General features: G+C 42.6%; 1 protein-coding gene across 5 annotated transcripts in view; it reads right to left on the bottom strand.

The window, feature by feature from the left end:
- Positions 1-14327, bottom strand: part of PRICKLE2 (prickle planar cell polarity protein 2) — a 368819-nt gene that overhangs the window by 96341 nt on the left and 258151 nt on the right. For all 5 annotated transcript variants that reach the window (XM_008260882.5, XM_002713291.6, XM_089305987.1 and 2 more), the window contains one exon: positions 4836-5019. In XM_008260882.5, the coding sequence (XP_008259104.3) occupies positions 4836-5019 (184 nt within the window). The remainder of the gene's footprint in view (positions 1-4835; positions 5020-14327) is intronic.

Raw genomic sequence — 14327 nt, 5'->3', positions numbered from 1 at the left:
CCTCCCCCATATGCTGGCTCACTCTGAAAATGCTTGCAATGGCCAGGGCTGGGCCAGGCTGAAGCTGGAAGTAGGAAACCCAATGAAGACTTCCCATGTGGGTGGCAGAAATCCAACTGATGGGGCCATCACTGGTGCCTCCCAGGGTCTGCCAAGGCAGGAAGCTGGAGTCAGGAACTAGAGCCAGGAATCAAACATATACTGACATGGGACATGGGTGACTTAATGACTGCTGGGCTAAACACCTGCCCCACTTCAGGTTTCTATGTTCAGCCAGTGGTTCTCCGACTCAATAGGAACACTGTGCCATCTCTGGAGACACGTTTGGCTCTTACAACTGGGAGATGCTACTGGTATCTAACAGTAGAGGCAGAGCCCAGGGAAATTGCTAAGCAGTCTACATGGCATAGAGTGGCCCTCACGGCATGAAATACTAAGAGTGCTGAAGTGGAGGGATCTTGTTTACCATTTGCCTTTCTTAGAACTTGTTTTTTTCTAAGTTCTTCCTGCAGTATTATTTGTTAACTGTCAACCTACCACCATGCAATCACTAGGAGATAAAGGATACACTATTAACTGAATGTGAAGTAAAACTGGAACCCTAACAATGAATTCTAATGGTCAATCAGAGACAGACTCCATTTCTCTATTGTGCTACCACAGTGCTCCCTGAAGGACATTAAATCCTTTATTTGGAATAAGCAAAGGCAAAGCTGAACAATGTCTCTGAGTAGTTTTCAATTCAGTCATTAGAAATAAAAGCATTTCCTTTGTGGCATCATCTATTATAGAGTCAGCCTTGAGTGTGCACAGGAGACTGATTCCAGGACTCCATACACACATCAATGGACGTGGATGTTCAAGTCACTTACACAAAATGACACAGTATTTGCATATAACCTACACACATCCTCCCATGTACACTAAATCATCCCAAATTTGCTAAGAATACTTAATAAAGGGGGAGGGCAGTGGGAGGTGGAGAGTTGACTTAACAACTAAGATAACTAAGATACCCTTTATGATGCATGTGTCCCAAACAAGAATACCTACATTTGAGACCTAGCTCTGGCTCTTGACTCCAGCTTCCTGCTTGTACAGATATTGGGAGTGTTGGTTTAAGTAGCTGAGTCCTTGCTTCCCATGTGGGAGACCTTGATTAAGCTTCTGCCTTTGGGCTTTGGTCTGGCCCAATTCTGACTGCTGCAGGTATCTGAGGAGTGAATCACTGAATAGAAATTTTCTCTCTCTCTGTGTTTCTCAAATAAATAAATTTTTAAAACTAAAATACCTAATATAATCTAAATGCTTTGTAAATAGCGATTATATTGTACAGAGAAGAATGAACCAAAAAAATCAATATCTGTTAAGTAGAAATACATCTTTTTTCACCCCAAATAGTTTTAATGTATGTTTGGTTGAATATACAGAGATAGAATCTGCAGATGGAGAGGACTGACTATATTTATCATTTTCACACTTTCAGGAAGGTTGGATTTTGCAGCTAGTGCATTTGTAGAGAATTAAATGTCCATGTTCAAGAACACTCTCCTAAACGGGAGTTGACTCTCGTTTGCATATTTAATTGAAGACCTTTCTTGGAAGAAATAGAACCGTGGAGAGCATCACCTGGAAGTCTATTACCAACCCCATGATCAAGGAAAGAAATGAAAGGTTTCTAACAACAATGAAAGCACAGTACTCTCAACCCTAACTGTTCTTTAATACTTTTGCCTGTAGCACAAAGCATTTTAGCCTTCACTATAATTTCTCTGGATAGAAAAATGGTATTTCTTAAGCCATAGACCACTAACATGATATTAAACATTAGAATTTTTATTAGCGAAAGGCATTTAGGACCCATTTTTCTAATCTTAGAGTATACTAGTCAGCTTCTGAAACATCTTTAAACCCATAAATAGTTTCATAATAGACTTTAAGAGATCTCCTATTTAAAAACTTGAAGACCATTTCTTTCACACAGCATGATCTTGTCAAATACCTTTAATATACACTTGTATTTTATTAGGCAAATAGAGAAACCTTCAAATAGCTTGAAAAAGATAGTCTCTCTCTGGAGAGCAATTTCCGCTTCTAATCATGTGTGTCTTGTAGGTTTGAGTAAGCACAGGGGAGAGAGAAAACCTCCCAAGCAACAATAGAATTACAAGAGATGAGAATATCCTTGCATTTGGCATAATTCAAATCATTTGTTTAACAGCATTAATCATTTTCTTTCAAAACAAAGCAAAGCAATTTCAGTTTCACGCTTCCTGAAGAAACTCATTTTGGATGAGTCAAGAGCCCTCCCCAAATACCACAAGCCCTCACTTTTGGAATCGGTAAATTTAATCAACACCCTAGCTTCTACAATTGCCTGTTCTCTCGGGTCAGTATCAGCAGATGGTTGCTATGAAATCTGAATATCACTGAATAACGTTGAATGGCCTCAGAGAAGAACTTCTTTAAGAATGGAGCTGAAAGCAGTGTAACTGGAAAATTCAGGGCCCAGTTTAGCAGGAAGCAATATCCCTCAGGTGAACAAAAGACAGACAGGTGGCTGAGAAGTTGATGACAATGAGATTGGTAGGAAAATGAGCTCACAGATCTATCTAGGTGTGAGAACTCACTGCTCAAGTCCTGGCAGCAGCATGGCAATGTCAAACAAGATATTCAATCAACTACCTCATCTGGGTTTCCAGACAGACTCAATCAAATGCTCTCACCCTTCTTAAGAGTGCTTCAATAATACAATTTTTAATGAAACAGAACAAAAGAAAGAAATAACCATTTCTTTTTTTTTTCTTGCCAGTATCACTATCCTAGCAGAGAACTACTTTCAGTTCTCCTCTAGATTATTCTCTGTGAATGTTTCTGAAATAACAGTTGCCCTCCCCATAGTAAGAATCAGAACAGAGACAACAAACCTGAAGAGTCTCTAGGGTCAGGAAGGTAACACAAAAGGACAGAGTGGATTTAATGCAGATCAGGATGCAATCAAATTTTGTCTAAAAGAAATGACGAGCACTCCAGTGCAGCTGATTATATCTTTGCAGGAAGGAAAGTTCCTATCTGCAAATGTCTAAAAGACAAATATTAGCTTTTACATGAAAGATGCCTAATTTTTCAGTAGTGGTAGCTGTCCAAGTCATCTTTTTGTTATACAGTGAAATAGTGGGGCCATTAACTTTATTAAGAAACAAAGTTTATTTAGCTAATAGTGTTGGAGTTTCAAGACTGGACAGTTCCACTGGTACCGCCTCTAAGTGGAGTAGCAGACAGCAACGGTGTTGTGCCCATAGAGGAAGGATCACATGGTGAGCCATGAAACCCAGCAGCTGGGCCCCAGTGGAAAATTTTTAAATTACTACTTTTATTTATATGAAAGTTAGCATGAGAAGTAGATGCAACTACTGGGGCTGTGCCAGGCCAAAGCCAGGAGCCAGGATCTTCTTCTGGGTCTCTCACATGAGTGGCAGGCGTCCAAGTATTTGGGCCATTTTCTGCTGCTTCCCAGGGTGCATTAGCAAGGAGCTGGACCAGAAGTGGAGTAGCCAGGACTTGAAACAGCGCTCACCTGGGATTCCGGCATCTCAGGCAGCGATACCACAATGCTGGCACCCAAACAAGGTTTTTATCACAACCCTCTTGAGAGAATTATCTCCTGGCGGTTTGTCTCTAATGACCTAAGGACCTCCCACTGGGCCCGCCTTCCAAACAGCATGTCTTGAGTACATTTCCACCCTCTTCTACCAGTAACCCACGACTCTGGGGATTTAACATCTGCCTGAGGTTGGAGCCCAACTCATATCCAAAAGACAGCAGTTAAATAATGAAGCTTTTAAACTATATCTTGAAGACTGAACACATCCTATCTGTGTGTCCTTCTTCATCTACCCACTTGAACCCTCAACACTGGAGGAAGAAAATGAGAAATAACTAATAGCTATTACCTGCAAGTTACTGGTGAATTCCTGGTTCTTCTTGAATCATGAAGAACTTTTTCTAAAATTATTATCACATCGAAAGTTCCCATATTATATTAACATTTCAAGGCTGTCTGAGCTCTAAAACAACCTGTCAGACACTAAGAAAGAAATCTTGATGTGTCAGGAATAGGTGACAATGGACAAAGTCCTAGGATTCCAGCCATGCTGTCTCTGAAAGCTCAGAGGGAGGTCATAAAAATCCCCAGTTTACCCAAGGGCTTCTAAGCTGGCATGGGGATGTTGGAAGAGAAAATTCCAAGTACCAAGAAATGCAAAACAAAATCTGTATACCAGCAACAAATATGCAATGAAACAGAAGGAAACCAACTTCTTCTCACCAAGTCAATAATATTTACAGCCTGTGGGTAGTGCCAAAATATTTCAGGAAATGTCAAAGTCTTTCTTTGTAAAGTGAGGCCAATCTTAACGTTTAAACATAGCATATATCTCTGGCAAGAGTATGGCACATTCACACTTCCTCACTCTGCTTTATAAAGAATCTGAAGGTCAAGATTCATGGTCAAAGTAGAGCTCTTCTTCCTTCCCTCTAAAAGAATGAAGTTTTGTTTGTGTGAAAGCCAACATGTCTGAGTCGTTTCTAGAAAGTCCCTGTTCACAATTAATCCTGGCAACACAGAATGAATTCGCCATGGATCCCTCCAGGCTCAATTCCATTTCCCTTCCTCATTTCCCAGCGGGCTGGTGACATCGTCAAGCCATTTGGCCCCAACTGTTTTCTCTGAATCAGCAAAGACAACTCTTTACTTCTGAACTGGAATGAGGAAGGACCAGCAAGACCAAGTGAAAAACCAAAACCCCCCACGGCACTCCCGGCAAGGATGGTACCTGTTCCGGCTTCAGCCCCGGCGGGACCCAGGCATACTCCTCCAAGGCGCAGCCCGAGTCATCATCTGAGGTCGAGTTCCTCTGGAAGTCAAACATGAGTTTGCTGATGGTCTTCTCCATCTCCAGCGGCATCACTGTCACCATGTGCTCCTCCTGGGGACACTTGCAGTGCAGACAGATCTTCCTGCAGGCAGCAAAGGTGGCAGGTGAGGAGAAAGAAAAAAAAAAAAAAACACCACCAATTTCTTTCCATAAGCCTGCTCGTCACCAGTCCTTGGATCCCAAACCATAAACACATTCCTTGGCAACAGGCTTCTGGCAGAAGCATCTTAAGCTATGTTCCAGAGCACGCCTGTCTTTGTAGAAGGCGTGGCAGGCGCGTGAGACAACACCGTGCAAAAGCAGAAGCCACCAGGTAAGCGCGTTACGAATGTTGACACACAGACGGCAGCCTTTTCTTCTAAGTCAGCGTCTCAAGGGAAATGGTCATATGACTTTGATTTGCTGAGGCCGACCGCCGCATATGGACTGTGACCACAATTTCCTTGACTGTAATAGCAATTAAACACACTTAATACATATGCTGACCAGAAACACAACCGGCAGATTTAACGAACACTGACAACACACTGCTTCTTAAGCCTTGGAAAACAGAAGGAGTGGTTTTTAAAAGGAATTGTGGGTGAGATTTTCTTTAGGAAAAGCAAACATAATTTTTTCCCCTCTCAACAAATCTTGCCCTAAGACCTCATGGGAAAGACATTTCTACCTAAAGAGCCAGAAAGGGTTGAAATGCTAATTAGAAACCCAAGTTTGCCCTATGTTGGTAGTTGTTTTGAATATACCAGAAGACCATGCATGTGAATGATTTCAAAAGGCAATAGCCAAAGATAAAAATCTCTCCCTCAGACTGAACATTTTTCATTTAAGGTTACCATCTGGTCCTTTATCCATGGCTACAAAAAATGATGAAGCAATAAAAATGTTGATGTCAGCAACACAAAACTATTTCTAGTTTCAATAAAATACAAAGAAAAGAAAGGAGTGGGGGAGAAAATTTTAAGAAAATAAACTATTCTATGATCTTTTTTATTTGTTTCAGTAGCACCTTATAAAGGCAATGAAAGAGCCTAGAATTCTAATCCCCACATGTGCCTGAATTTTTTGATAACAGCTTTGTTAGAAAAAAAAATTCACATACCATAAAATGCACCATTTTAAAGTGCAGAATTTGGGGCCGGCGCTACGGCATAGTTGGTAAAGCCGCCGCCTTGCAGTGTGGGCATCCCATATGGACGCCGATTTGAGTCCCTGCTGCTCCACTTCTGATCCAGCTCTCTGCTATGGCCTGGGAAAGCAGTAGAAGGTGGCCCAAGTCCTTGGGTTCCTGCACACTCATGGGAGACCCAGAAGCAGCTCCTGGCTTCTGATTGGCACAGCTCTAGCCATTGAGGCCATCTGGGTATTGAACTAGGGGATGGAAGATCTCTCTCTCTCTCTCTCTCTGCCTCTGCCTCTGTCTCTCTGTAACTCTGCCTTTCAAATAAATAAATAAATCTTTAAAAAAAAATAAAGTGCATAATTCACTGGCTGTTAGTATATACAAGGACTTAGGTATTCCTCACTCTAATTTTACAATATTTTTGTCACACACAAAAGAAATCCCATGAGCAGTAACATTAACTTCCCAAATGCCCGACCCCCACACCCTGACAATCACTAACCTATTTTCTGTCTCTATGGTTTTGCCTATTCGGGACATTTTACATAAATGGAATCATATGATATGTAGTCTTTTGAAACTGGCTTCTTTCACATAGCATGATGTTAAGGTTAATCTAGGTTTAAGCATGTATCAACGCTTCATTTCCTGTTATTGCTGAAAAAGTCTGAACTGTATGGATACATCACACCTCCCCTTTCCTCAGTTGGTGGACATCTGCATTCTTTCCATGGCTGTGCAGAACGCTGCTCAGAATATGTATATGCCAGTATTCTGTGTGGGCATCTGCTTTCCGTTTTCTTGGCTATCCAGGGAGGAATAGGGTACTGCTGAGTCATATGGTAACTTGATACTGAATATTTCGAAAAACTGTCCAGAATTTTTAGACAGATAGCTTGTTTTCCCAAATATCAGATCCAGTCTACATTCCCACCACTGGTGAATAAGAGTTGCATTTTCTCCAGACCCTTGACTTTATATTTTGTCTTTGTGCTTAAAGTCATTCTTCTGGGTGTGCAATGGCATCTAACTATGGGTTTGATCTGCATTTCACTAAAGGCTAATGATATTGAGCATCTCTTTATATACTTTTTATACATCTTTTTATTTATGTACTTATTATACATGGGAAAACATCCATTCAAATCCTTGGTCTATTTTCCCATTGGGATATTTGTGTCATTACTGTTGAGCTGTAAGCATTTTTAAAAATACATTTACTTTTTTATTTGACAGAGCCACAGAGACAGGACGGGGAGGGGAGGAGAGAAAGAAAGAGAGAGATCTCTTTCATCTACTGGTTCACTCCCCAAATGGCTACAACAGTCAAGCAGTCAAGTCTGGCCCAGGCAGAAGCCAGGAGCCAGGAATTCCATTCTAGTCTTCCACCTGAGTGGCAGGGGCCCAACAGCCATCTTCCAATGACTTCCAGGCACATTCTCAGGAAGCTGGATTGGAAGCAGAGCAACCAGGACTCGGAAGTTGCGCTTCAATTTGGGCTACAGGGCAGTTTAACTCACTGTGCCACACAGCCCCAGCTCACTATAGCTTTGAAATCATTAAGTACTGAACTTTGTTCCTCTGAACAACTTAATACTTTATCCCTTTTAGTTTTTTTTTGTTGTTGTTGTTGTTGTTCTACTTAATACTATTGGTTGAACTCTGTAATTAACACACAATTATTCTTAGGTGTTGAAATATAACTGAAAAGTGATCCCTGTTAAATATAAGAGTGGGAATAAGAGAGGGAGGAGATGTACAATTTGGGACATGCTCAATCTGACTTGCCCCAAATGGTAGAGTTAGAAACGTGCCTGGGGATTCCAATTCAATCCCATCAAGGTGGTATGTACCAATGCCATCTCACTAGTCCAAGTGATCAGTTTCAGTTCACAACTGATCATAATGACAGGATTAAGAGTCAAAAGGATCACATAAACAAGACTAGTGTCTGCTAATACTAACTGATAGAATTAAAAAGGAGAGAATGATCCAACATGGGAAGCAGGATACACAGCAGACTCATAGAATGGCAGATGTCCTAAACAGCACTCTGGCCTCAGAATCAGCCCTTAAGGCATGCGGATCTGGCTGAAAAGCCCAAGAGAGTATTTTAGGCATGGAAAGCCAAGACACTCTGGCCAAAAATACAGAGGACCTAAATGAAAGATCTCTGTGAGTGAGATCCCAGTGGAAAGAACAGGCCATCAAAGAAGGAGGTACCTTCCTCTGATGGGAAGAGAGAACTTCCACTTTGACTATGACCTTGTCTAAATATAATCAGAGTTGGCGAACTCAAAAGGCCTCCATAGCCTTGGCAACTCATGACAAGAGCCTAGGGTGATCACTGACACCATAAACAAGAGTGTCAATTTGTTAAGTCAACAATAGGAGTCACTGTGCACTTACTCATGTAGGATCGCTGTCCTAAATGTGCTTTACATTGTGCATTAATGCTATAACTAGTACTCAAACAGTATTTTACACTTTGTGTTTCTGTGTGGCTGCAAACTGTTGAAATCTTTACTTAATATATACTAAATTGATCTTCTGTATATAAAGATAATTGAAAATGAATCTTGATGTGAATGGAATGGGAGAGGGAGCGGGAGATGGGAGGGGTGCGAGTGGGAAGGAAGTTATGGGGGGGAAAAAGCCACTGTGATCCATGAGCTGTACTTTGGAAATTTATATTTGTTAAATAAAAGTTTAAAAAAATATAAAAAAAAAACTGCCATTGTTATTTTGGGTCTCTTGCATTTGTATTTACAAAACATGAATTTTAGGATTAGCTTGCCAATTTCTGAAAAATTCCAGCTGGGACTTTGACACGGATGGCCTTAACTCTGCAGGTCAATTCAGGGATGATTATCATCTTAACAATAATAAGTCTTCCGACTCATGGGCACAGGATGTCTTTCCATTTATTTCAGTCTTCTTCCATTTCTTTCTAAGATAATCTGTGGTTCTCAGGTACTTCTTTTGTTAAGTTGATTCTTTACTACTTTATTCTTTCAATTACCATTGTCATTGCAACTTTTCTCTTTATTTCATTTGCAGATGGTCAGTGTATAGAAATGGGCAAGATTTTTTACATTGCTGTTACATCATATAATCTTGTTAAACGTGTCTATTAGTTCTAATAGTGTATAGGTGTGCATGTATTCTTCAGCCGTTCTTTATGTCTGAAGGAACTTCAAAAAATTCATGGAAAATCAATGTAAAGTTTAGTTTGGTACAAAACATTGAAAGCCATGCATATTTTCTTCATAATAATAAGCATTTTAAGAAATGTCCCATGCATGGATTTGTAATTTTTTGTGCACAAAAATATATGTATCCTTTCATTTCATTATTTGCTAACTTTTTGTAGTCCCCTCATACAAGATCATGCCATAGGTACACTGAGATAACCTGCTTCTTCCTTTCTAAGCGGATGCCTTGTATTTCTTTGTCTTGTCATATTGCCCTGGCTAGAACCTCCAGAACAGTGCTGAATAGAAGCCAGAGGGGACATGCTTGTCTTAGTCCTTATTCTGAGGGAAGGCAGCCAGGCTTTCATCACCATGTATTAGCTGAGGGCTTTTGTACCTGCCTTTTGTCAGGTGGAGGAAGTGCCCTTCGATGCTGGTTTTCTGTGTGTTATAATCATGAAATGGCATTGGATATTCTCAAATGATGTCTCTGCAGCTAAAGAGAGGTTCAACTGCTCTTTTGTCATTACTTTTTTTTTTAACGTGTCATGCCTAAATTTGACATAAAAATGTATTTAAGGAAACAAAACCAGTTTAGTCCAGCCAAGTGAGGCTCGTCAGCTTCTCCCTCTTCCTGTCTTTCATCAACCAAAAATACACACAGACCAAACGCACACCTAGGATCTGGTTTACGTCTCCAAAAGCAGAGAAGTCCCCCCCAAACCCTGGTTGTTGCTGTTAAAAATAGCAGAGATCATTTTAACAGTAACTCCCTAAATTATCAGCTACTGTAAAGAGGACAGGGCTGCTGGGAGGCAGTCAGCACCCCCTGCCACCCACCTCCCACCGCAGAACTTTCCATGCCTATATATGACTTCAGGGGAAAAAAATTTCAACATGGTTGGGAAAATGTAGTAAGCTTTTGGATGATGATGCTTCTTTTGAAAATTATTTATTTATTTATTTGAAAGGGAGAGAGACAGAAACAGAGAGATCTCCTATATGCTGGTTCACTCCCCAACGCCAGGCAACAGCCAAGGTTGGGCCAGGCTGAAACCGGGAGCTGGCAACTTTATCTGGGTACCCCCCATGGGTAGCAGGAATTCAAGTATTTGAGCCATCGCCACTGCCTTCCAGGGTCTGCATTAGCAGAAAGCTGGCATCAGACCGGAGCAGAGACAGGACTTGCATCCAGAAACTCTGATTCGGGATGGGTTGTCCCAAGTACTGTCTTATTGACTGTGCCAAATGCCTGCCTGCCTGCCTGCCTCTGGTGACTAATGCTTTTTACTAGAGAGTCATACTTTTAAAACAAAATGTAGGAGAATTTTTACCAATTCAGTCCCCCAGAGGATCCATGAATGAAGCTCCTTTATTTAGCAATGCAGGGAAGAGCACGAAATACACATACACATTCGCACATCTTTATGGGGTACAGTGCACTATTCCAATACATGTACAAAGTGAGAACGAATCCAGCCAGGCGGTCAGCACGTCCACCTCCTTATCTCTTCTTTACGTTCAGAGCCTGGCAGCCTCTCCTCTAGTTCTTCATCTCGGATACAGGACGTGATTGTGAACCACGATCTCCCCATGAGAGCACAATATTTAACATCAAGTGGATACTATCTAAGGAGGTGACGCTCCAACAGAAGGAAAAGAAACAAACAACAAGAAAGAAGAAAGCAAAAACCCAAGAGGGCAGACTCAGATCCAGAGTGAGCCTCCTGCACAGAGGGATAAACAGAGAGAGGAAGAGGGAAGGCACTCAGGCTCCACCTGGCTAATCAACAAACAATTACCCAATGCCTCCTAGTGCCAGGGATGGTTCTAAACACTTAGGACATCACCGCAACAACAATAACAAAAAAAAACAGAGTCCTGTCTCCTGTTCCCAGGAGGGGGACACACACAGCAAGCCACACACCGATCATTCATTCCCCCAGCATAGGAAGGGTGGCAAGTGCTGTGGATGGCTCTTCCACACAGACACAATACTGGCAGGTAGAGGCTCACTCTCGAACTGCCTCAGGGCACCCAGGTCATCTGCAGGAAGCGAGCAGGACACGGGTGTTGGGGGGGGTTGGCATGGGGACTGTGCTCTGAGCCCTGTTCCCCACTTTGGGTTTACTTTATAGCTCATGGACAAGAAGGATACTCTACACCCACTTTCCAGAGCCAGAAACAAAGGCTCAGAGCAGGGAAGCACCTGCACAAAATGAGTACTGACTCATGAGCAAAGCAGGGGCTCCAAGCAGGATCGACCTGGCCCTTGAACTGAAAAATTAGAGAAAACCCATGATTCCAACTGCAGAATGTTCTTTGACTCCTGAACAACAAACTCCCTCCCCCAAAAGCAAAATCGATGAGAAAAAAAAACCAAAAAACAAAGGTCAAAAATAAGTCAAATTCGTGGGGGTCTTATCAATTTTCCCTGTCTGCCTTCTATTCCTCATTTATAATTAACAGGCGGCCCAGTGGCAAGGCATTTTTATTTGCAAGGGAATGTTCACTCTTCGAGAGATTCCACGGCAGACTCCTCAAAGGCTAATTTAATAACCTCCGTTTACAAATTGGGAACCCAAGGCCCAGACATTCAGAAAAAAGCAGAGGGTCAGAGGGCAAAAGGATTTCCCGGGAGGCCCACGGCTCTCTCCCACTGCGGCAACCCGTGCACTGCAACACCAAACAGCTCTCTCCTTCAACACCTTGATGAAAGCTTTGCACCTGAATGGAGCACATTCAGGAGTGTGTGGGGAAATAGAGGATTTGGCCTTTTTTTCTTTAATAGACATTTATGAAACTAGGAGCTGCTGGTAAAGCAGGATTTCATTAAACACACACACAGAAAGGGCGCGATGGTTTCATTCTGTCAGAGTTGACATTCCACCTGCACGTAATTGGGTTTGTGAATGACAAGTTTCCCAGGAATAGGCATGATTCAGAGTGGAGATGCTGTAGTCTCCCCTCCTTCTCTGCCTCCACCCTCAAACAACCCCCACAGACCCCTCATGCCTAAGCTGCGGCTAGTACATCATTTGCTTCCACATTTCAGGAGCCACAGTGGGCTCTGCCCCAGATACAAACGCCAGTGGGTAGAGGCCCACGCTGAACTGTCTCGGGGCACCCAGGTGATGCAGAGTGGCAACCACAGCGCGTGGAGAGTGACTAACAATTGCTACCAATTAACACACTCGCTGTGGCAGGGAAGGCTTCTTGCAATGTTGACAGGTTATTTACAACGCTGAACCCTGAGCCACAAGGTCTTATTTTGCGGAGGGTGAAGGCAAAAAGGGGGCTCCTCCTTTCTAACAGGATCTACGACGAGTTCAAGTTGGAAACTGGAGACATGCAGATTTGACTGGGACTGTGAACATCATGAAGTCTGTCTCTGTTTTTCCCTTTCCTCCTCTTCTCTTTTTACCTCCCCCTTGTTTCTAATGAGAGGGAAAAAGACTGTTATTAAGGAACTCATATGTGGAAACCCAGTATCTAAAACAGGGCTTAAAAACTGATGTCAGAGATGGGACCTCAAGCCCAACTCCTCTCATGCCCAACCCCCTTCCTAAATGCCAGGCTCCTTCATCGTCCTAAGATCCACAGGATTCCAAAGATACAAGTTGGAAGGTCAAAAAACTCCCCAGACTTCCAGAACCCACGTCTAGAAGGTTCAAAAATGTCAAGTGAATGCTTGATAATTTGACAAAAAGAAAGAAAACAAATTCAGAGGCTGCCGCTGGGTTTTAATTCCTATTCCAGAAACTCTACTTATAAGATTCCATCCTGGGGAATTGTGTATCTGGATGCCAACACATTAGATAGAGTTGCTTGGGGAGTCATGAGGGCACCCAGCGACTCTGACTGGGTAGTCCCGAGGCAGGACCCAGGAATGTGCATTTTGAGCAGTAGGCCAGCTGGTTGGGATGTAGGCACTCTCGGGCACACTTGGAGGACCCTGTTCTGCAATGTCTCAGTGTGGTCTGAAAGCCCCTGTGAGTTCTCCTTGTGTACCCGATGGTCTCCGCACCTGTGGGTGATGTGCATCTTTCAGACTGTTCCAGGAGACCCATACCATCCTTCCCAAATGCTCATCTTAGCTCTTGAATCACAAAGACAACCTGCAGCTGGATACCACCTGGGGCATGTGTGTGGAAAGGTGCTGGTGAAAGGCAGGACTCCAGTGGTCTTGGTCTTGAGATAACAGACCTGCCATCTGTCTTCTTCCCCTGTGGAAGGGGATCCTCTGTCCCAAGTTCATGGTCAGATCAGGTTCAGGTCACATTCACGAACAGACTCAAAGGGAAGACAGCTTAAAGACTGGGAGAGCCCAGCACAAGCCAAGCCACCGAGGAAGAATGCACAATGTCCTCCTTTACAAGGCAATGCCCTAGGTAGCAGAGGTCAGGTGTGGGGGAAAAAGAAAGACAAAGAGTCAAACTAACCCAAGGCCTCTGTAACATTCTGCTAAACAACAGATGTGGTCTAGGTCTTTAAATTCTTCCATGCTTCTAGCTCACTAGAGACAAAAAAAAAATTTTTTAAACCCTCTTTTCTTCTTCTTAATAATAAAGAGCAAAAGGGGAAACATTTTCTTCCTTGTTATATTTATACTCTCATTTAAAGTTACTGCTTCCTTATCCTTAAAAGAAAGCAATATATAATTGATGTAGAAAAAAAAGTCAGGACTTGCAGATAAGCAAGAAGGAGGAAAAAAATTTCAAAACACTCGCAATCCCAAAGATAATCACCATTAACCAGAAACAGCTGCTGGTGCTCTGTTCCCTTAGTTAGAAGAAACTGGAGAGCAGACTTCATTCGATGTGTTCCCCACCAGTGAGAGCCAGGGGACACGACTCTGGCCCGGAATGACAAGACATGAGCCAGAGCCACCCACACATGCACACACAACATTCCCAGCAAAGACATGTGCATTATTCAATCCAGATAAGTGGCTCTGTTCTGATCTGGTGCCCTGTAGCAGGATCAAAAATTTACTCACATGGCAGGGAAGATAGTGCCGTCGTGGGAATCACATCTGTACTTACGGGTATCACAGAGTTAAACTGAGGTCCCTTA

The sequence above is a fragment of the Oryctolagus cuniculus genome, chromosome 10 (assembly GCF_051225735.1).
Source record: "Oryctolagus cuniculus isolate XC-2025 breed Fujian yellow rabbit chromosome 10, ASM5122573v1, whole genome shotgun sequence".
Classification (NCBI taxonomy): Eukaryota; Metazoa; Chordata; class Mammalia; order Lagomorpha; family Leporidae; genus Oryctolagus; species Oryctolagus cuniculus.
Note: the sequence above shows the minus strand (reverse complement) of the source record. Positions and strands in the feature narration are given on the sequence as shown.